The sequence below is a fragment of the Carcharodon carcharias genome, chromosome 18 (assembly GCF_017639515.1).
Source record: "Carcharodon carcharias isolate sCarCar2 chromosome 18, sCarCar2.pri, whole genome shotgun sequence".
In the NCBI taxonomy this organism is placed as follows: domain Eukaryota; kingdom Metazoa; phylum Chordata; class Chondrichthyes; order Lamniformes; family Lamnidae; genus Carcharodon; species Carcharodon carcharias.
The window spans coordinates 107,891,249-107,915,545 of record NC_054484.1 but is presented as its reverse complement, the minus strand read 5'-3'; the positions used below and the strand labels follow the sequence as shown (position 1 = coordinate 107,915,545).

The following is a 24,297-nucleotide window of genomic DNA, read 5'->3' as shown; positions in this document are numbered from 1 at the left end:
GATGGGTTTTATAATAAATGGTAGTTTCATGGTCATAACTGGGACTAGCTTTATATTCCAGGTTTTATTAACTGAATTTAAATTCCAGTTTGACATGGTGGGATTTGAATGTGTGTCCCCAGAGCATTAACCTGGGCCTCAGGACCATTAGTCCAGTGATGTTACTAATACACCACCACCAACTCCGATCTTGACCACAATGCTCCAAACCGAGTAAAAGTTCAGCGTTCTATGTTAAAGCATCTTTACTTATTTCAATGGTGATGGTAAAAATTTTTATGTTTATTAAAACGTAACAGACATAAAGAAAATACATAATGCTAAAAAAATTAACACTAATCAGCAATATCAGTCAGTTTCATAGGATAAGGGACCGCGATCAAAGCTTCAGTGGAATTACAGGCCAATACTTTGGCTGCTTCTTATCACACTTTCTATCAAACAAGAGTTGCATTGCAGTTTCCATTCCTTGGATTTTAGTAGCTTCATCTCCATACAGTCTCTTCATTTCAACCAGTCTCCTTTCCCCAGGTCTTTCTGCAGGTGGCTGAATTGTTCTCCCCGTCGTGCTGTGAAAATCACGGTCAGCCAATACATACTTGGCCTGCTGTTCATCATCGTACTGCTGCTGTCGCTCTGTGAATGTATAAAAAAAACCCCAGTAAGCATTACGTAGAGTAAACATAAATGTCGACTTCCAAGCCTCAGGTAGACGGAGCAACAATGAGCGTATTGCTCCAACTTGCCCTGCGCCAAAATGGTCACATTTGAAGTTGTGCACTGAATCGTGCAAGTTGCACTCTTGCATCGTCTGTGTTTTTACTGTACATTCCATGTAATTCTAGTGATGGAAAATGGAAACTGCAACATTTAATTTACCCTATAGGCCCAATTACAGTAATGATTTTTCTTCTGCTAATACATCCCACACCTTTCTCTCTAAAAAAAAAACCCAAAGCAAAAGAAGCATACATCTTTGACCTGCAGATATATTCATTACTTTATCACGCAGATACATACGAATGCTGCAGAATATTTAAATGGAAATTACAGATAAAAACAGAATTTAGGCCCACATTTTAATTAAAATAGGTTAAAGTACTTAGCAGTGATTTAATTGCAAAACCCTGTAAATCAGCTCGACAGTGAGAAAACAATACTGATTCAATACGGTATAGTGCCTTCACTGACTAAATCTCCAAATTAGGAAAAAGAGTTTTCAATTTATTTGCTGATGTTTTGCTCTATGGTCTGTGACTGATTTGTTAAATCTTCACTAATTATTGCGCCTAGGAATATTAATCTGGAGGGAGGGGCTTCATAACCATTATAATTTACATTTCGGTAAATCAAAAATGGCTCTGTGTGCTGTTGAGATAAATTGATCTTTTTAATATACGACAAATTCTGTTTAAATAAAAATCTGGGCAACAAGCCAGCCTATTAGTAAGTGATAACCCACTGGGAAATCATGCCTTTCATGAACTACACAGGAACATGGGGATTGTTAAATTGAAAAAAAAACCACAGTCCATCTGGTTTGCCTACTACCATCCTGGTGGTTTCATGATACAAGCATTGCTCTCTCTCAGTTCGATGTCTGTAATATGGATTTTTCAAACTCATAGTAACACTTAAAATCTTTCAGTAGTATGGAAAACCCACAGAATAACATTTACTAAAAGAATCTTGCATAACACACATTCATTCAAATAGATTTTTAAAAATCATTTCTCAGTACTATCCCTGTATCTCTCTCAAGATTCAGAGTCATTCTGATCAGTCACTTAAATTATTTAGGTTTTCAATACTATGGTGTTTTTGAAGCCATTAGGGCCATCTATAGACCAAGGTTTACAGGATGGTGTTCTCTTATGGATGACAAGGCCATCCACCAACACCGGAAAGAGCATTCTGAACTCCTTAACCGGAAAACCACCTTGGCAGCTGATACTCTCCAGGCTAACACCTCCAGTACACTGTGGTAGAGTCCATGGGTGAAACACCAGCAATGGGAGGGCTGCAACAAGCAATCAACCGGATAAAAAAACAACAAAGTCTGGTCGGCCCTGATTATATTCCAGTTGAGGACTTTGATGCTGGCAGGTGTTTGCTCACATCAATACTCCAAGCTCTCATCCTATGGATCTGGGAGGACAAAGAACTCTCCCTCCCTCCAACTTCAGGAATAGTAACTATCTTCAAGAAGGGAGATAGTTTCCACAGCATGGGTCATCAAGGTATTTCCCTCTTGTTCACAGCAGGAAAAATCCTGACATGCATTCTACTGAATCACCTACTTCATCTGCTGGAGGAAATGCTCCCAGAAACAGTGAGAGACTTTGGACCTTCCAGAGGAACCTCTGAAATGGACTGTTGCTGCCAGACAAATCCAAGAAAAATATCAAGCAACACCAGGAACTCTTCATTTCATTCACCGACCTGACCAAAGCATTTGACTCACTGTGTGGATTGTGGGAAAAGATTTGGATGTCCAAGAAGCTTCATCACAATCTTGCAACTGCTTCATGATGATAATGACAGCAACTGTCGAGTGGCAGATCTGAAACAGATGCCTTCAAAATCCGGAACGGGATCAAGCCCCCATACAATTTACAATCTACCTGACAGTGGCAATTCACCTCAAAGATTAACTGCTCTCTGGTGTGACTATTAAATGCCGTCTGGATGGAAAACTCTTTCTCAGCAGCTCCTATGCCAAAACTAAACTGCCTACCAAAGGTACACATGATGTACAGTTTGCAGATGATTGCAGTGTCACTGCCCACTCTGTACCAGATTTGTAAGTCACTCTCGATCTCTTCAAATCTGCATGCAAGAAACTTGGCCTGTCCTTGAATGTTGCCAAAACAAAACTCATATCAACCCACACCTGGTCAGCCAAATATTCCACCTCCCATATATGTTAAAGGAGAGACTCTAGAATATGTTAAGCTCTTTCCATAACTTACAGCCACCTCTCTCAAAAGGCCACCACTGACAAGGAGACCCAACACCAGATCAGCTGCGCCAGCTCAGCCTTCTACAAACTACGGTTGGGAGCATTTGACAACAAAGACCTTTGGAAGTCAATAAAAGTCCTACTGTACATCAAAATTCCATCAACAATGCCTTCACTGCATCCTGCAGGTTCAATGGGAGGATTATCAAATAAACGATAGTGTCCTTCTTAAAGCCAGTTCCACAAGCATTCAGGCAAAACTCCTGATGGACCAGATGCTGTGTCTGGCTGCCTGAAACTATCTCTCACACCACATTTTCTCAACTCTCAAATGGCCAACGTTCCAGAGGAGGACAAAGAAAACTCTTCAAAAAGACACTCTGAAGCTCTCTTTAATATAGTACAACTTTGGAATAAGTTTCCTTGTTGGTACAGTCTTTATCCTAGTCTATGGTCTGCCAGCAGCATTACTTGGCTACTCTGAAGCTCTCCTTGAAGTGTGGCAGCATTCATATTAACGACAGGGAGGAGTTTGCGACCAATTGTTCAAAATTTCGACAACCTGTTCATCAAACTGCATCATGCTTTGAGTCACAACATCTCAATTATGAGGCAGAGCAGTTGCACAGAAGGAAGGAAAAGGAAGCAAATCCTGCACTCCAGAGCCCATTACTGCATGGGATTGGCCTGTTCAGTTATATGAGGGCCCATGGCAGAAACTCTCAACCCGGAGTAGCCATCAACCTCGAATTGAACAACAGATGACGATGGAGTCATCACTTTTAATATATTTTATTAACAAGTCAACTGTTTCCACTAGTACTTCACCAGTGTTATATAATAAAACATGCTCTCACTAATTATTGACCAAGTATGAAAGGTTAAAATCTCCAATTTATCATCCTTTCCTCTCCTTCCATTAGGCTTTATTGCAATCCTAGCGACAGTACTAGAATGATAAACATGTCACTGTCCCAGACATACGTAAGTAACTGACCATTTTGATAACGAGGTTTCTTTATATCAGCTTCATTAAAAAAGAACTCTAATCCCAATGTTTTCCATTAAGTGGGTTTGCTTGCACTCTGGCTGTAGAGGTTTAAGGAGGTTTAGACTGGAGTTGATGCCAGCAGTGTAAACATTCCACTGACACCAATACAAGAGCAGCTATGTCCCACTCAAGCAATAAATGCATCAATATTTTCTCTTTCCAGTGGGAGTGAAGCCCAAAGAAAGCTGAATAAAATGCAATGTTTGAGAGTGGAGATGTTGATCATTCGGCTGGAATCAGTGTTGCATCAGTCACTGTTATTTTGCACTGACACAGCTGTCTGCTTCATAGATCAGAATGCAAACAATAAGATTAGATTTAAACCAGCTGACATTGCAATGTCAGTTGTTAACTCCAATCTGACATCATTTTCAGTACGTATACGAATACACCAGGCTTAGAATAACTCATCGATAATTAATCAATCAATCCAAATTCTCCATCTGTTAATCGCAATTCACTAAAATTATCCACTACTAATATCATTATTTTAAAAAGTGGGTGGGATGTTATTCAAATGGTAGCAATTGAAAAGAAATCAGAATCCTGGTAATCACTAGTCAACACCAAATAAATAACTAAAAGATTTTGTAAGAGCTGCAATTTCCTCCAGTTAAAACATAGGGAAGACTGAAGCCATTATCTTCACCTCTCAACACAACCTCCACCTTTACCACCTTCACCCACCCACAACCTCCACCTTTACCACCACCCTCACCCACCCACAACCTTCACCTTTACCACCCTCACTCACCCACAACCTCCACCTTTACCACCCTCACCCACCCACAACCTTCACCTTTACCACCCGCACCCACCCACAACCTTCACCATTACCACCCGCACCCACCCACAACCTCCACCTTTACCACCCGCACCCACCCACAACCTCCACCTTTACCACCCTCACTCACCCACAACCTTCACCTTTACCACCCGCACCCACCCACAACCTCCACCTTTACCACCCTCACCCACCCACAACCTCCACCTTTACCACCCGCACCCACCCACAACCTCCACCTTTACCACCCTCACTCACCCACAACCTTCACCTTTACCACCCGCACCCACCCACAACCTCCACCTTTAACACCCTCACCCACCCACAACCTCCACCTTTACCACCCGCACCCACCCACAACCTCCACCTTTACCACCCTCACTCACCCACAACCTTCACCTTTACCACCCACACCCACCCACAACCTCCACCTTTACCACCCGCACCCACCCACAACCTTCACCTTTACCACCCGCACCCACCCACAACCTCCACCTTTACCACCATCCTCACCCACCCACAACCTCCACCTTTACCACCCTCACTCACCCACAACCTCCACCTTTACCACCCGCACCCACCCACAACCTCCACCTTTACCACCACCCTCACCCACCCACAACCTCCACCTTTACCACCCTCACTCACCCACAACCTCCACCTTTACTACCCGCACCCACCCACAACCTCCACCTTTACCACCCTCACCCGCCCACAACCTCCACCTTTACCACCCTCACCCGCCCACAACCTCCACCTTTACCACCCTCACCCGCCCACAATCTCCACATTTACCACCCTCACCCACAACCTTCACCTTTACCACCCTCACCCACCCACAACCTCCACCTTTACCACCCTCACCCACCCACAACCTCCACCTTTACCACCCTCACCCACCCACAACATCCACCTTTACCACCCTCACCCACCCACAACCTCCACCTTTACCACCCTCACCCACCCACAACCTCCACCTTTACCACCCTCACCCACCCACAACCTTCACCTTTACCACCCTCACCCGCCCACAACCTTCACATTTACCACCCTCACCCGCCCACAACCTCCACCTTTACCACCCTCACCCGCCCACAACCTTCACATTTACCACCCTCACCCACCCACAACCTCCACCTTTACCACCCTCACCCACCCACAACCTCCACCTTTACCACCCTCACCCACCCACAACCTCCACCTTTACCACCCGCACCCACCCACAACCTTCACCTTTACCACCCGCACCCACCCACAACCTCCACCTTTACCACTACCCTCACCCACCCACAACCTCCACCTTTACCACCCTCACTCACCCACAACCTCCACCTTTACCACCCGCACCCACCCACAACCTCCACCTTTACCACCACCCTCACCCACCCACAACCTCCACCTTTACCACCCTCACTCACCCACAACCTCCACCTTTACCACCCGCACCCACCCACAACCTCCACCTTTACCACCCTCACCCGCCCACAACCTCCACCTTTACCACCCTCACCCACCCACAACCTCCACCTTTACCACCCTCACCCACCCACAACCTCCACCTTTACCACCCTCACCCACCCACAACCTCCACCTTTACCACCCTCACCCACCCACAACCCCCACCTTTACCACCCTCACCCACCCACAACTTCCACCTTTACCACCCTCGCCCACCCACAACCTCCACCTTTACCACCTTCACCCACCCACAACCTCCACCTTTACCACCCTCACCCACCCACAACCTCCACCTTTACCACCACCCTCACCCACCCACAACCTCCACCTTTACCACCCTCACCCACCCACAACCTCCACCAGTCCACAGCCTCAGACTGAAACAGGCTCTGTAGAAAAAAATCTATTCATGGGATGTGTCCATCACTGGCAAGGCCAGCTTTATATTACCCATCACCAACTGACATTGAGGGGGTGGTGGGGTACCATCTTCCAGTCCACCGTCCACGTAGTGAAGGTAAACCTAAAGTGCTGTTAGGAAGAATGACAGTGAAGGAACGGGGATATTTCCAAGTCAGGATGGTGTGTAACTTGCAGGCGAACTTGCAGTTAGTGGTATTCCCAGTTCCTTGCTGCTTTTGTTTTCTGTGGTAGATTGTAAGATTGGAAGGTGCTGTTGAAGGAGCTTTGCCAAGTGGCTGCAGTGCATCTTGTAGATGGTACATACTGCTGCCAGTATGCGCCTGTGGAGGAGGAAGTAAATGCTTAACATGGTGGATGGGTGCCAATCAAGTGGCCTGCTTTGTCCTGGATGGTTTTGAGCTGTACAAATGCTGTTGCAGCGGCACTCATCCAGGCAAGTGAAGAGTATTCCATTACATTCCTGACTTCAGACTTATGAACATATGAGTTAGGAGCAGGAGTAGGCCACTATGCCGTTCAATAAGATCGTGGCTGATCTGACTGTAACCTCAACCCCACATTCCTGCCTAACCCCACTAACCTTTACAAACATATACATGGTGGACAGGTTTTGGGGATTTAAGGGCTTACTGCAGCATTCCCAGCCTGAGTTACTCGCTCTTTTAGCCACAGTATTTATATGAGTAGTCCAATTAAGTTTCTGGTCTATGGTAACCTGCCAGGATGTTGATGGTGGCAGATTCAGCAATGGTAATGCCATTGAATATCAAGGGGAGATAGTTTGATACTCTTTTTGGAGATGGATGTTGCTTGGCACCTGTCTGGTGCAAATGTTACTAGCCACTCATTAGTCCACGTCTGAAGGTGGAACCGGTCTTGCTGCATCCGGGTACAGGCTGCTTCATTATCTGTGGAGGTGTGAATGGTACTGAACATGTGCAATCATCAGTGGGCAATCCCTCTTCTGAGCTTCTGATGGAGGAAAGATCATGAATGAAGCAGCTGAAGATGCCTGGGCCTAAAACATTACACCAAGGAATTCTTGCAGTGATGTCCTGAGGCTGAACTGATTGGCCTCCAACAACCACAATCATTCTTTGTGCTAGGTTCATTCCAATCCACGGAGAGTTCCCCCCACCAATTCCCACCGACTCCAGTTTTGCTGGGGCTCCTTGATGCTGCACACAGTCAAATGTTGCCTTGATGTTAAGGACACTCACTCTCACCCCTTCGTCTCCTGAATTCAGGTCTTTTTTTCCATGTTTGGGCCAAGATTCCAAAATGAGGTCTGGAGCTGAGTGGTCCTGGCAGAACCTAAACTGAATATTGGTGAGCAGGTTGTTGCTGCGTTAGTTCTGCTTGACAGTGCTGTTGATGACACTATTACTTTTCCAATGATTGAGAGCAGGCTGTTGGGGCAATAATTAGCTGCATTAGATTTGCCTCATGTTTTGAGGACAATACCGGGGGGAATTTTGCAATTTGTCTGGTAGTTGCCAATGTTGTAGCTGTACTGGAACAGCTTGGCTAGGGGCCCGACTAATTCTGAAACCCTAGTCTTCAGCATTACAGCTGAGCTGTTGCTGGGGCCCATAACCTTTGCTGTATTCAGTGCACTCAGCTGTTTCTTGATATAATGCAGAGCGAATTGGAATGGTTGAAGATTGCCAACTGTAATTTTTTTAATTCATTCATTGGGTGTGGGCCTCGCTGGCTAGGCCAACATTTATTGCCCATGGCACCATAGAAAAGTTACAGCACAGAAGGAGGCCATTCGGCCCATCTTGTCCATGCCAGCCCGAGGACACACAGGTGCCCTTTCTAATCCCACCTTCCTGCACCCGGCCCATAGCCCTGCAGCTTACAGCACTTAAGGTGCAGATCCAGGTACTTTTTAATAAAGATTAGAGTTTCTGCCTCTACCACCAGCTTGGGCAGCGAATTCCAGACACCCACTACCCTCTGCATAAAAAAGTTCTTCCTCATGTCCCCCTTACACCTTCTGCCACTTATCTTTAATCTATGTCCCCTGGTTCTAGAATTCTCCATCAAGGGAAACAATTTTATCCTGTCCACCCTATCTATTCCCCTCATAATTTTGTACACCTCAATCAAGTCACCTCTCAGCCTTCTTTGTTCTAAGGAAAATAACCCCAACCTACCCAATTTCTCCTCATAGCTACACTTTTCTAACCCTGGCAACATTCTTGTAAACCTCCTCTGCACTCTCTCCAGAGCTATTACATCCTTCCTGTAATGTGGTAACCAGAACTGCACACAATACTCCAGTTGTGGCCTCACCGGTATTTTGTACAATTCCAACATTATATCCTTATTTTTATATTCTATACCTCTGCCAATGAAGGAGAGCATTCCATATGCCTTCTTTACAACCTTGTCTACTTGAACTGCTGCCTTCAGGGACCTGTGTACTTGTACGCCAAGATCTCTCACTTCATCTACCCCTCTTAGTATATTCCCATTTATTGTGTAATCTCTGTAACTGTTTGACCTCCCTAAATGTATGACCTCACACTTCTCTATGTTAAAATCCATCTGCCACTTTACCGCCCACTCCACCAACCCATCTATATTGTTTTGGAGATTATGGCTATCCTCTACACTATCCACTACTCGGCCAATCTTTGTGTCATCTGCAAATTTCCCAATCGTGCCCCCCACGTTCACGTCCAAATCGTTAATATATAACACAAACAGCAAGGGTCCCAACACTGAGCTCTGTGGAACACCAATTGAGACAACTTTCCATTCGCAAGGGCATCCATCAACCATTGCTCTCAAGATGGCGGTGGGGCTGAACTGCTTTCTCAAACCGCATGTGGTGTAGGTACACACATAGTGCTGTTAGGGAGCAAGTTCCAGGATTTTGAGCCAGCAACAGCAAAAGAATGGCGATGTAGTTCCAAGTCAGGATGGTGAGTGCCTCGGAGGGGAATTTGTAGGTAGTGGTGTTCCCACATGTCTGCTGCCCTTGTCCTTTTAGATTGTAGTGCTCGTGGGTTTGGAAGGTGCTGTCTAAGGAGCTGGGTGAGTTCCTGCAGTGCATCTTGTAGATGGTAAACACTGCTGCCACTATGCATCGGTGGTGCAGGGAGTGAATGTTTGTGGATGGGGTGCCAATCAAGTGGGCTGCTTTGTCCTGGATGATGCCAAGCTTCTTGACTGTTGTTGGAGCTGTACTCATCCAGGCAAGTGGAGGGTGTTCCATCACACTCCTGACTTGGGGCCTTGCAGTTAGTGGACAGGTTTTGGGGAGTCAGCTGGTGAGTTACTTGCCGCAGGATTCCAAGCCTCCCTCCTGCTATTGTAGCAACTGTATTTATATGGCTAGTACTGTTCAGTTTCAGGTCAATGGTAACACCCAGGATGTTGACATTGGGGGATTCAGCAATGGTAATGTCATTGAACCTCAACGGGCGTTGGTTATATTCTCTCTTGTTGGAGATGGCCATTGCCTGGCATTTGTGTGGCACAAATGTTACTTGCCGGTTGTCAGCCCAAGCCTGGATATCATTCAGGTCTTGCTGCATTTGGGCATGGACTGCTTCAGTATCTGAGGAGTCACGAATGGTGAACATCCCCACTTCTGACCTTATGATGGAAGGAAGGTCATTGATGAAGCAGCTGAAGATGGTTGGGCCAAGGACACTACCCTGAGGAACACCTGCAGTGATGTCCTGGAGCTGAGATGATTTACCTCCAACAACCGCAGCCATCTTCCTTTGTGCTAGGTATGACTCCAACCAGCAAACAGGTTTCCCTCTGATTCCCACTGACTCCAGTTTTGCTGGGGCTCCTTGATGCCACACTCGGTCAAATGCTGCCTTGATGTCAAGGGCAGTCACTCTCACCTCACCTCGGGAGTTCAGCTCTTTTGTCCATGTCTGTACCAAGGCTGTAATGAGGTGAGGTGCTGAGTGACTCTTGCGGAACTCAAACTGAGCATCAGTGAAGTTATTGCTAAGCAAGTGCTGCTTGATAGCACTGTTGATGACCCCTTCCATCACTTTACTGCTGATCGAGAGTAGACTGATAGGGTGGTAATTGAGGGTTGAATTTGTCCTTTGTGCACAGGACATACATGGGCAATTTACCACATAGCTGGGTAGATGCCAGTGTTGTAGCTGTACTGGAACAGCTTGGCTAGGGGTGCAGCAAGTTCTGGAGCACAAGTCTTCAGTTCTATTGCTGGAATGTTGCCAGGGTCCATAGCTTTTGCAGTATCCAGTGCCTTCAGCCGTTTCTTGATATCATGTGGAGTGAATCGAATTGGCTGCAGATTGGTATCTGTGATGCTGGGGACCTCCAGAGGAGGCCGAGATGGATCATCTACTCGGCACTTTTGGCTGAAGCTTGTTGCAAGCGCTTCAGCCTTATTGTTTGCACTGATGTGCCAGGGTCCCCATCATCGAGAATGGGGATATTTGTGAAGCCTCTTCCTCCAGTGGGTTGTTTGATTGTCCATCACCATTCATGACTATGTGATAGTACAGCAGAGCTTATATCTGATCTGTTGTTTGTGGAATCGCTTATCTTTGTCTATCGCTTGCTGCTTATGCTGTTAGGCACACAAGTAGTCCTGTGTTGTAGCTTCATCAGGTTAACACATCATTTTTAGTTATACCTGGTGCAGCTCCTGGCATGTCCTCCTGCACTTTTCATTGAACCAGGGCTGATCCCCTGGCTTGATGGTAATGGTAGAGTGGGGGATATGCCAGACAATGAGATTACAGATTGTGGTTGAGTACCATTCTGCTGCTGATGACCCAAAGTGTCTCATGGATGCCCAGTCTTGAGTTGCTAGATCTGTTAAAAATCTATCCCACTTAGCACAGTGGTAGTGCCACACAACACAATGGAGCGTATCCTCAATGTGAAGATGGGGCTTCGTCTCCACAATGACTGTGCGGTGGTCACTCCTATCAATACTGTCATGGACAGATACATCTGCAGCAGGCAGGTTGGTGAGGATGAGGTCAAGTATGTTTTTCCCTCTTGTTGGTTCCCTCACCACCTGTCACAGACCCAGTCTAGCAGCTATGTCCTTTAGGACTCGGCCAGCTCGGTCAGTAGTGGTGCTACTGAGCCACTCTTGGTGATGGTCCTTGTATTTAGGAGTACTGCACTAGTACCCTAGCTAGAGTGCATTCTGTGCCCTTACCATCCTAAGTGCTTCTTCCAAGTGGTGTTCAACATGGCGGAGTGCTGACTCATCAGTTGAGCGGGAGGGGCACGGTACATGGTAACCAGCAGGAGGTTTCCCTGCCCATGTTTGGCCCCATGAGACTTCATGGGGTCTAGAGTTGACGTTGAGGATTCCCATGGCAACTCCCTCCTGACTGTATATCACTGTGCTGCCACCTCTGCTGGGTGTGTCCTGCCTGTGGGACAGGATATACCCTGGGATGGGGTGATGGTGGAGTCTGGGACATTATCTGTACGGTATGATACCGTCAGGATGACTATGTCAGGCTGTTGCTTGACTAGTCTGTGAGAGAGCTCTCTCGATTTTGGCACTAGCCCCCAGATGTTAGCAAGGAGGAGTTTGCAGGGTTGACAGGGCTGAGTTTGCTGTTGTTGTTTCTGGTGCCAGGCAGCTGGTACAGTCTCATTCCTTTTTGACTTTTTAGCAGTTTGATACAGCTGGATGGCTTGCTTGGCCATTTCAGAGTCAACCAGGTAAGGATGGCAGAACTTCCTTCCCTATAGGGCATTCCCAGAAGCTCACAGTGCACAAGAGGCCCTTCGACCCATCGAGTCTGCACTGACACGTGAGAAACACCTGACCTACCTACCTAATCCCATTTGCCAGCACTTGGCCCATAGCCTTGAATGTTATGACTTGCTAAGTGCTCATCCAGGTTCTTTTTAAAGGATGTGAGGCAACCCACCTCCACCACCCTCCCAGGCAGCACATTCCAGACTGTCACCAGCCTCTGGGTAAAAAAGCTTTTCCTCACATCCCCCCTAAACTTCCTGCCCCTCACCTTGAACTTATGCCCCCTCGTGACTGACTCTTCAACTAAGGGGATCAGCTGCTCCCTATCCACCCTGTCCATGCCCCTCATAATCTTGTACACCTCGATCAGGTCGCCCCTCAGTCTTCTCTGCTCCAATGAAAACAACCCAAGTCTATCCAACCTCTCTTCATAACTTAAATGTTTCATCCCAGGCAACATCCTGGTGAATCTCCCCTGCACCCCCTCCAGTGCAATCACATCCTTCCTATAATGTGGCGACCAGAACTGCACACGGTACTCCAGCTGTGGCCTCACCAAGATTCTATACAACTCCAACATAACCTCCCTACTTTTGTAATCTATGCCTCGACTGACAAAGGCAAGTGTCCCATATGCCTTTTCACCACCCCACTAACATGTCCCTCCGCCTTCAGAGATCTATGGACACACACGCCAAGGTCCCTTTGTTCCTCAGAACTTCCTAGTGTCATGCCGTTCATTGAACACTTCCTTGTCAAATTACTCCTTCTAAAGTGTATCACTTTACACTTTTCAGGGTTAAATTCCTTCTGCCACTTATCTGCCCATTTGACCATCCCATTTATATCTTCCTGTAGCCCAAGACACTCAACTTCACTGTTAACCACCCGGCCAATCTTTGTATTATCCGCAAACTTACTGATGCTAGCCCCCACATAGTCATCTATGTCTTTTATATAAATGACGAATAATAGGGGACCCAGCGCACATCCCTGTGGTACACCACTGGACACTGGCTTCCAGTCACTAAAGTATCCTTCTGCCATCACCCTCTGTCTCTGACAAGTAAGCCAATTTGAACCTACCTTATCAAATTACCCTGTATTCTATGTACATTTTGCCTTCTTTATAAGTCTCCCATGTGGGACCTTGTCAAAGGCTTTGCTGAAATCCATATAAACTACATCAACTGCACTACCCTCATCTACACACCTGGTTATCTCCTCAAAAAATTCAATCTAATTTGTTAGGCATGACCTCCCTCTGACAAAGCCATGCTGACTATCCCTGATCAAACCTTGCCTCTCCAAGTGGAGATAGATTCTCTCCTTCAGAACTTTCTCCAATAGTTTCCCTACCACTGACGTGAGACTCACTGGTCTGTAGCTCCCTGGCTTATCTCTACAACCCTTCTTAAATAGTGGAACCACATTAGCTGTTCTCCAGTCCTCTGGCACCTCCCCCATGGCCCTAGAGGAGTTAAAAATTTGGGTCAGAACCCCTGCAATCTCCTCCCTTGCCTCCCTCAGCAGTCTGGGACACAAATCATCTGGACCTGGAGATTTGTCCACTGTTAAGCCTGCCAACACCTCCAATACCTTGTCACTCCCTATATCAATTTGCTCAAGAACCTCGCAGTCTCTCTCCCTGAGTTCGATACCTTCATCCTCATTCGCTTGGGTGAATATGGACGTGAAGTATTCATTCAACACTCTAGCGACGTCCTCTGGCTCCACCCATAGATTGCCCCCTTGGTCCCTAATGGGCCCTACTCTTTCCCTGGTTATCCTCTTCCCACTGATATACTTATAGAATATCTTGGGATTTTCCCTACTTTTACCAGCCAGAGCTTTCTCATATCCCCTCTTTGCTCTCCTAATTGCTTTCTTAAGCTCCACCCTGCACTTTCTGTACTCCACTAATGCCTCCACTGATTTGCTTCCCTCGTACCTGCTAGAAGCCTCTCTTTTCCTTCTCATCGTAACCTGAATATCTCTGGTCATCCATGGTTCTCTGGGCTTGTTACTCCCTCCTATCACCCTACAGGGAACATGTTGAGCCTGTACCCTCCCCATTTCCTTTTTGAACACCCCCTACTGTTCCTCTGTAGATTTCCCCACAAGTAGCTGTTCCCAGTCTACCTTGGCCAGATCCTGCCTTATTTTGCTAAAATCCACGCTCCTCCAATCCAAAACATATTTTTGCAACTTGTCTATTTCTTTGTTCATAACAAACTTAACCTGTACCATGTTGTGGTCGCTATCACTAAAATGCTCCCCCACCACCACGTCAGCCACCTGTCCAGCTTCATTCCCTAGAATTAGGTCCAGCACTGCGCCGTCCCTTGTTGGATCCTCTACATATTGACCTAAAAAGTTCTCCTGCACACATTTCAAGAAACCCACTCCATCCAAGCCCTCAACACTGTCTATCCCAATTAATGTTGGGAAAGTTGGAATCACCTAATATAATTACTCTATTGTTATTGTTTTTACACACCTCCACAAATCACCTAATATAATTACCCTATTGTTATTGTTTTTACACATCTCAGCAAATTGTACACATATTTGCTCCTCAATTTCCCAACTATCTGGGGGTCTATAATAAATACCTAATGATGTGGCTGCCCCTTTTTTATTTCTAAGCTCTACCCACAAAGCTTCATTCAATGCCTCCTCCAAGATATCATCTCTCTTAGTGAACCAGATGGGTTTTTACGACAGTCGACAATGGTTTCACCATCTACTGTGGTGGGATACCAACTCGGGTTCCCAGAGCATTAACCTGTGCCTATGGATTGCCAGTCCAGTGACAATACCACTACACCAGCGCCTTGTCCAGTGGGTGGGGACCTTAGGAGGAGGCCAAGATGGATCATCCAGTGGACACTTCTGTCTGAAGATAGTTGCAAACGCTTCAGCATTGTCTTCTGCACTGACGTGATTGAGCATGGGGACGTTTATGGAACTTTCTTCTACTGTTAGTTGTTTCAATTGTCCACCACCGTTCATGCCTGAATGTGGCAGTATTGAAGCGCTTTTACTGGTTGGTTGTGCAATCTCTTGACTGTCTATAGTTGCTTCTGCTGTCTAACATGTCCGTAGTCCTGTGTTGGAACTTCACCAGGCTACCTAATTTTTAGGTATTTCTAGTGCTGCTCCTGTTATCGTTCTCATGTTGCAGTTTGAGGTCTCGGTATGCTCCTGGTTCGCTCATTTAAGGTTTCAGTATAGGATGGATGCAACAATTTACTTATCTTGGAAGAGATGAGAAACAAATCAATTATTCAGGGTACCTACCAAAGATGCTTAGAAAATATGCATGGGTCCACCATCTCACTTGGTTGTGATATCCTCATAGCTGGGACACATACACCCATGTAAAGTTAAAGGTGTTTTGCCTTGGTTTAGTGCTAGCATTCTCACGTTGGAGCTGGAAGGCTGTAGTTACAAGTCCCACTCTGGAGACTTAAGCACGTAATTTAGGCTGACACTCCAGTGCAGTTCTGAGAGAATATATTTCCTGTCCTAAATACAAGGTTCAAATTTTTAGAAGACTGTTAAGAAGAGAATGCCATACATTCCAAATTTCTGGTACGTGATCATTAAACATCTGAAGGCTGGAGTAATTCACTGGCAGTGAACAGATGGCACGTCTAAATATCAAAGATAAATACATAGAGATGAAGGTAATTAAGAGTCCAGTTGCTGCAAAAGGCACTTTAATCCTTTGAAGGATATGACAATATTTTATCACACATCTGTATAGACTCAAATATGTACTTACAGCTTTACCAGCTGTAAGTACATATTTTCACAGTCCTGAAACTTAAACTCAACAGTTAAAAGTACTTACATCAACTTTAATTTTTTATTCGTAGACTCTCCCACCCCTGCTCAGTGATCCTGAATTCCACTGCAACAACCCATGCAGGCTTCACAGCCAAGGTCATTAGCAAACCCTAGTCCTTAATCCTAGTGACTACTCTTCATATCTGTGCCAATAGACTATGTGCCAAAGAGGGGGCGTCACTGCCAAGTCTTTACCAGCTGTAAGTACACGTCCACTCTCCAGAAGGGGCTGTGGAGTCAACTGTAGCATCCCACCACTATGGAGCTGATATCAGTTAACTCAGCAAGGATTAAGGATCATTTCTTGTTTTGTTTACAACTGTCAGTGGGGTGGGGGTCAAAGGCTGTTATGAAAGCCTCCTCTGCCTGTCCACTATAAGGGACTGAAGTAAATTGAGCAGTGATACAGGTCATACAACACAAGCTCTCCCAATTCAGCATCAATTGGCAATTTCAACAATACAGGATAGCTCACAGAATCTCAGGATTGTGCCATTCAGCCCACCATGTCTGCACCAGCCCTTCGAATGAGCCATTCTCCTGCCTTTTCCCCATGACAGTGCACATTCTTCTTTCTCAGGCCAGAGTTGAATTCCCTTTCGAATGCTTCAATTGAACCTGCCTCCACCACACTCTCAGGCAGTGCATTTCAGACTCTAACCACTTGCCACATGAAAAAGTTTTTTTCTCACATTGCTTCCGCTTTTTTTGCCAATTACTTTAAACCTGTGCCCTCTTGTTCTCGATCCTTTCACAAGTGGTAACAGTTTCTCCCTATTTACTCTGTTCAGAACCCTCATGATTTTGAATACCTCGATCAAATCTCCTCCCAACCTTCTTTTCTCTAAGGAGAACAGTCCTAACTTCACCAATCTATCTCCATAATTGAAGTTCCTCATCCCCACAACCATTCTCGTGAATCTTTTCTGCCACTCTCTCCAATGCCTTCATATCCTTCCTGAAGTGTGGTGCCTACACTGGGTGCAATACTTCAGCTTAGGCCAAACTATTTTCCTATACAACTTCAGAATAACCTCAACAAAATAAATACCTGGAAAAACTCAGCAGGTATGGCAGCATCTGCGGTGAGGGACACAGTTAACGTTTCGAGTCCGAATGACTCTTCAACAGAACTAAGGAAAAATAGAAAAGAGGTGAAATATAAGCTGGTTTAAGGGGGGGTGGGACAGGTGGAGCTGGATAGAGGGCCAGTGTTGGGTGGAGATAACCAAAAGATGTCACAGACAAAAGGACAAAGTGGTGTTGAAGGTGGTGATATTATCTAAAGGAATGTGCTAATTAAGGGTAGAAAACAGGACAAGCAAGGTACAGATAGCCCTAGGGAGGTGGGGTGAAGGAATCGAAAAAGGCTAAAAGGTAGAGATAAAACAATGGTTGGAAATACACTTAAAAATAATGGAAATGGGTGGGAAAAGAAAAATCTATATAAATTATTGGAAAAAAGGTGGGGGGGGGGGGGGATCGGAAAGGGGGTGGGGATGGAGGAGAGAGTTCATGATCTAAAATTGTTGAACTCAATATTCAGTCCGGAAGGCTGTAAAGTGCCTAGTTGGAAGATGAGGTGCTGTTCCTCCAGTTTGCGTTGAGCTTCACTGGAACAATGCAGCAAGCCAAGGTCAGACATGTGGGCATGAGAGCAGGGTGGAGTGTTGAAATGGCAAGCGACAGAGAGATCTGGGTAATGCTTGCGGACAGACCGAAGGTGTTCTGTAAAGCAGTCACCCAGTGTGCGTTTGGTCTCTCCAACGTAGAGGAAACCGCATTGGGAGCAACGAATGCAGTAGACTAAATTAGGGGAAATGCAAGTGAAATGCTGCTTCACTTGAAAGGAGTGCTTGGGCCCTTGGACGGTGAGGAGAGAGGAAGTGAAGGGGCAGGTGTTGCACCTTCTGCGGTTGCATGGGAAGGTGCCATGGGAGGGGGTTGAGGTGAAGGAGGAGTGGATCAGGGTGTCCCAGAGGGAACAATCCCTATGGAATGCCGCCAGTGGGGGTGAAGGGAAGATGTGTTTGGGGTGGCATCATGCTGGAGTTGGCGGAAATGGCAGAGAATGATCCTTTGAATGCGGAGGCTGGTGGGGTGAAAAGTGAGGACAAGGGGGACCCTATCATGTTTCTGGGAGGGAGGAGAAGGCGTGAGGGCGGATGCGCAGGAGATGGGCCGGACACGGTTGAGGGCCCTGTCAACCACCGTGGGTGGAAAACCTCTGTTAAGGTAAGAAGGACATGTCAGAGGAACTGTTTTTGAAGGTAGCATCATTGGAACAGATGCTACGGAGGCGAAGGAACTGAGAGAATGGGATGGAATCCTTACAGGAAGCGGGGTGTGAGGAGCTGTAGTCGAGGTAGCTGTGGGAGTCGGTAGGATTGTAATGGATATTGGTGGACAGTCTATCACCAGAGATTGAGACAGAAAGGTCAAGGAAAGGAAGGGAAGTGTCAGAGATGGAACACGTGAAAATGATGGAGGGGTGGAGATTGGAAGCAAAATTAATAAATTTTCCCAGGTCCTGACGAGAGCATGAAGCAGCACCGAAGTAATCATCGATGTACCGGAAAAAGAGTTGTGGTAGGGGGCCAGAGTAGGACTGGAACAAGGAATGTTTCACATACCCCATAAAGAGACAGGCATAGCTGGGGCCCATGCAGGTACCCATAGCCACACCTTTTATTTGGAGGAAGTGAGACGAGCTTAAGCAGAAATTGTTCAGTGTGAGAACAAGTTCAGCCAGACGGAGGAGAGTAGTGGTGGATGGGGATTGTTCAAAATAACCTCCTTGCTCTTGTATTCTATGGCCCTTTCAACAAAGCCAAGATACTGTATGCTTTATTAACCATCCTTCAACCTGTCCTGCCACCTTCAATACATTCATCCAGTTCCTCTGCTCCTGCACTCCTTTTAGAATTGTAACCTTTATTTTATATTGTCTCTCCATGTTCTTCCTACCAAAGTGAATCACTTCACATTTCTCAGAATTGAACTTCATGTGCCACCTGCCCTCCCATTCCACCAACTTGTCCAAGTCCTTTTGAAGTTTTGCACTATCCTCCTCACAGTTCACCATGCTGCCAAGTTTTGTATCATCTGCAAACTTTGAAGTTGTCCCCTGTACACCAAGGTCTAGGTCGTTAATATCAGGAAAAGTAAGGGTCCCAGTACTAACCACTGGGGAACTCTCCTGCAAACCTTCCACCAGTCCAAAAAAATCCATTGACCACTACTCACTGTCTCCTGTCAATCAGCCAATTTTTGTAGCCATGTTGCCGCTGTCCCTTTTACTCCATGGGTTATAACCTTGCTCACAAGTCTGTCGTGTGGCTCCGTATCAAATGTCTTTTGAAAGCCCATGTGCATCACATCTATGCATTGCCCTCATCAGCTCTCTGTTACCTCCTCAAAATACTCCAGCAAGTTAGTTAAACACTGGCTTCCCTTAAGAAATCCATGCAGGCTTTCCTTAAATAAACCCGCATTAGTCCATGTGACTATTAATTTTGTCCCAAATTATTGTTTCTAGAAGCTTCTCCACCTGTGAAGTTAAACTGACTGGCCTGAAGTTGCTAGGCTTATCTTTGTACCCTTTTTTGAACAAGGTTGTAATGTTTGCAATTCTCCAACCCTACTGCACCACTCCTGAGTCCAAGGAAGACTGGAAAATTATAGCCAGTGGCTCCGCAACTTCCATTCTCACTTCCCTCGATGTGTTTCACCTAGTCCCAGTGCCTATCTGTACTTAACTTTAAGTACAGATAGCCTATTCAATTCTTACTCATCAATTTTAAACTCTTTTGGTGTCTTTCACAATGGCCTGGGTAGTATGTTCTTCCTTGGAAAAGACAGATGCGAAGCATTCAGCTATGCCCTCTGCCTCCATGGGTTAATCCCCTTTTGGGTCCCTAATCAGCCCTTTGCCTCCTTTTACCACCCTTTCATTATTGATATGCCTATTAAAGACTTTAAGATTCTTTTTTATGTTAGCTGCCGGTCTCTTTTCATACTCTCCCTTTGCTTCTTATTTGCTTTTTCAGCTCCCCTTTGAATCTTCTATATTCAGCCTGGTTCTATTTGACACCTGTCAAAGCTGATGAGAATGGAAAAAATGACTGGGACAATCTTCTGAGATTGCAGCTGACATACGTTTTTGGAATAGAGAGAAGGAGCTTTACAATGCATTCAACATTGCTAGATCTGACTTGGAACTGATTTAACACCTTGTATTTGATATTCCCGCTGATTAGATCACTACCTTGATGAGAAAAGATAAAAAACTGTCAATTACAATCAGAGGAAGGTGGTTCTAATGAATGTGTGTGTTAAATTAACAATAATGATACTCATTAATCCAGTAATGCTTCAGCAGCTGCCATTTAACTACATATGTTAACTCAACTACCTCATAGTACAGCTCCAGCCTTCAAATGTTCGTTTCAACATTTTTGTCTGAACAAGGAGGGAATCACTACTAGAAAACAAGTCCTTGGCACTTACAGTGGCATCAACTCCCACTGCCAGCTTGTTCTTTCTTCGAGGCCAGGATTTGAATCCATCCCAAGAGCAAGTCTTTTCTGAGTGTTGGCCACAAGGACCCTCAGTGAAATTACTTGGAGTAGCCAGTCTTGAGCGGTTAATAGTGCAAAACACAAAGGCGCCTTTAACTCAGCATTATTGGTTATTGTTAACCACTTACGGACAAGCAAAAAAATTGGTGTTGGAAGTGGAAAAATAACAAAACATGTTGTGGCAAGGGTTGTTCTTCTGAGATCAGGGTTAAGTAATATTGCTAGTGCTATAGCCAGAGTAGAGGAAGCTTCGTCCCGATATCTGGATCAGCATGTGAGCTATTTATGCTGGATACTGGCTGCCACACTATTCCCAACACTGATACTGATCTTACTGAGGGGAAGAGAACTAAATTTAACAGAAATTTATAGGGCAACCCATGCAATTCTTCTATTTTTGTATTTTACAAGAGTATAATGGAGGTTGTTTTTGTGTGGTTAACAATTACTCTTCTTTTACATATTCTATTTTCACAAAGATTAACTTGGATTTCTTGTTGAATTAAGATATATTTTATTCAAGTTTAACTAGTTCAATCGATAAAGATGTCATGTTAGTAATTTATATTATTGATCTGCATACATATCAGATACTTAATCAGGTATTTTATTTTCCAATAGAATCCTTCCTTCACTTTTGCAGATTATTAATTAATTATTGCTGTATTTTAAGAGATCCAAAGTTAATTGAGCAAATGACACCTACAGAAAAAGGAGGATCCTACTTTTATTCCTGATCTGTACAGAGCTAACAAAGTTCAGCTGGGGCAGAGGTAGGAATGCTACAAACGGCCTCAGAGCTCCTGGTTACATAATGGTGGGAAGGTTAGCCAGAACTCTTAATCCAATAAACCCAACTGGAAATGTGTGTTGAACAACCCACCAACTCTCAATATCAAGGCTCATTCATAAATGGTGGCCACTGGATGAGCAACTGGAAGCAGCCGGTCAGATACAGAATCATGGATCGGCAAGGAGTTAAAGCCTTCAAAAGGGATGGGGTGATAAGATGTATTTTCATTTATTAAAAAGCATTGCCAGCACACATGGAACCAGGCTCAGATTCAATATCCACCAGCACCCAGAGATTTGTACGAGCCAATGAAGCTTAGATACTGCCAACTTTTAACTGACTTGCTTCTACTGAAGAGAGTAACAATAATGAGCAAAGAGGTAGAGAAAATCAGATACCAAGTTGGTGTGCCAACAGGTCTGTAGAAAGAGGTGCAAAATTACCACTCTCACCCATGTAGTCCAAATGGATAAACTGATAACTACAGCCTGCATTTACCCAAACAGGTAAACAACCACAGCATTCTCTGTATTAGTAAGCCATTTTTCATGCCACATAACAGGAAATACTAACCACATTTAGAAACAACAACTTCACTGAAGAGATGTCAATGGGACAATTTGTCATACTTTGAGATAGCAGGAGGAGATCCCATGGGTTGGGAATTTAGAAATAACCTTAGAAAAGCAGGAGGAAGCAACTTACACTAAGATATTGTCAAACCTGAACATTAGAATAAGCTTGAAGAATTCTCACAACTGTATAGCTTACAGTCACTGTCAATACCAACTACACACACAATTTTCCAGATATTAAATGCAACAATATGTAGCATTATAATATTTATCAGCAGATAATTGAATGCATTTTGATTTGTAATTTCTATAAATCTCAATTTCCATCCGGCTCCCCCTCCTCATCTGAATACTTTGTCTTTCAGGAATAGAATTTTCTGCAGCTTCACTTCTAGCCGTAAATAATTTAAATGCTATCATTCACAGCTCCAACACATTTCATACTTTCTTACAGAAATATAAAACCCTGTAATTTAGCACCGTACAATTTGGAAGATTAATGTATAGTGAAACTGCAGTGAATCTGGTCTTGGTTAAAGTTTCTCTACCAATAACGTTACTTGTTGCCATGCATACGTGTATTTTTAGATTAAAGGACTATAAAAAGTCACTTTCCACAGTATAATGTAAACCAGATGGTCACTTGCTTAGAAAATGTTAACAGATGTCAGAGAAGAACAATCTTATAATGGGGTAGCAGCACAGCTAATTGAGATTTTACCCCTTGCAACTTCGCTAGCTGTTTTTATTGAACTATAGAGTATAGTATGTGCAGAGCCTTCAATTTCCCCTCTTCCTTCTATTTGCTGATTGCATTTTTAAATCCTCATCTGCAAATTCACAATTAGCACAATTCAAATTACAGCAATTTTCGGGAACCACAGACTTTTCCAGTATTTCCTTCTTTCCCTGAAAGCTTTATCCCTTCTCCAGATAGGCCTGGAGAAATTAGGAACTGACTAACCAGGGATTGAGAAGACCTCCATTCTACCATTCCACACTGCTACATTCTTAATGAACAAAAAGTACAATCCTGTTTTTGCAGTTAAGTTTTTAAATACTCCCCAGTGACACCCACCGATGGGCAATTGTACTACAGAATATAAAATCGCTTCCCAGTTTGTAGGAAAATGCTGCCCTCTTTTGTGGGAAATCAGATGAGACAGGATTTCATACTTCAATAAAGTTCTGCTATGGTCAACAGTTAAAAGTTTAAAATTCCAGAAAAATAAATTTATACCCTGACAAAAAGCCACAAGTTTTAATATAGCATATGCACTAATGTACTCAGTTATTTTCACTGTGATTACAACTAGCACAAGTATACTGTACAAGGAATGTTCAAGCCTACCCCACCAATAAGGCTTTTGATATTGCTGGGACTATAATCCGGTTCATGAAATCCAGATCTCCCATTTCTTTTTCTTCAGATGTTCCTGTCTCATTTACCTTCCTCAGTCTTTCTTGGTCTCATTCTTCACCATCCTGCACCTCGCCACCCCCCTCACCCTCCCACCGCCACTGCCGCACAACACTCTCAGATTCCCCCTCTGCACCTCGCCACCCCAATCCTACGCCCCTCACCCTCCCACCGCCACCACTGTCACACAACACTCTCAGATTCCCCCTCTTCCCCCTTTCAGATTGATCAGCAGCAATGTTCCACAATTCCCAAGAATTTCACAGAATTTACAATGGAGAAACTGGTCATTTGGTTCAACTGATCTGTGCTAGTGTTTATGCTCCACATGAGGCTCCTCCCGCTCCACTTCATCTCAACCTATCAGCATCTTATTCTCTTCCTTTCCCCGTCATTTAAAGCTTCCCATTAAATACATTTATGCTATTCCTTCAGCTACTCCATGAGTCCCACCTGGATACGGAAGCATATCCGAACAACAGCTGGCTCCTTTTCAGGTGCCATTAGCATGGTGCAGGTTTATGGATGCAGCTGCAGTGTCCCTTGCAGATTGTTCTGCCCTTGCTTTACAGCTTGGAAAGATAATTCTATTATCGGTTAATTAATTTTAATTCAAAATATATTTATCCAGAGTGTATATTTACCTGGAGTGGAAT

At 44.8% G+C, this 24,297-nt stretch overlaps 1 protein-coding gene across 1 annotated transcript in view; it reads right to left on the bottom strand.

Annotated features, from left to right (window-relative positions):
* Window positions 1–261: 261 nt before the first annotated feature.
* Window positions 262–24,297, bottom strand: part of gemin8 (gem (nuclear organelle) associated protein 8) — a 40,210-nt gene continuing 16,174 nt past the window's right edge. The window contains exon 3 of the mRNA XM_041210695.1: window positions 262–636. Within this exon, the coding sequence (XP_041066629.1) occupies window positions 380–636 (257 nt within the window). The 3' untranslated portion in view covers window positions 262–379. The remainder of the gene's footprint in view (window positions 637–24,297) is intronic.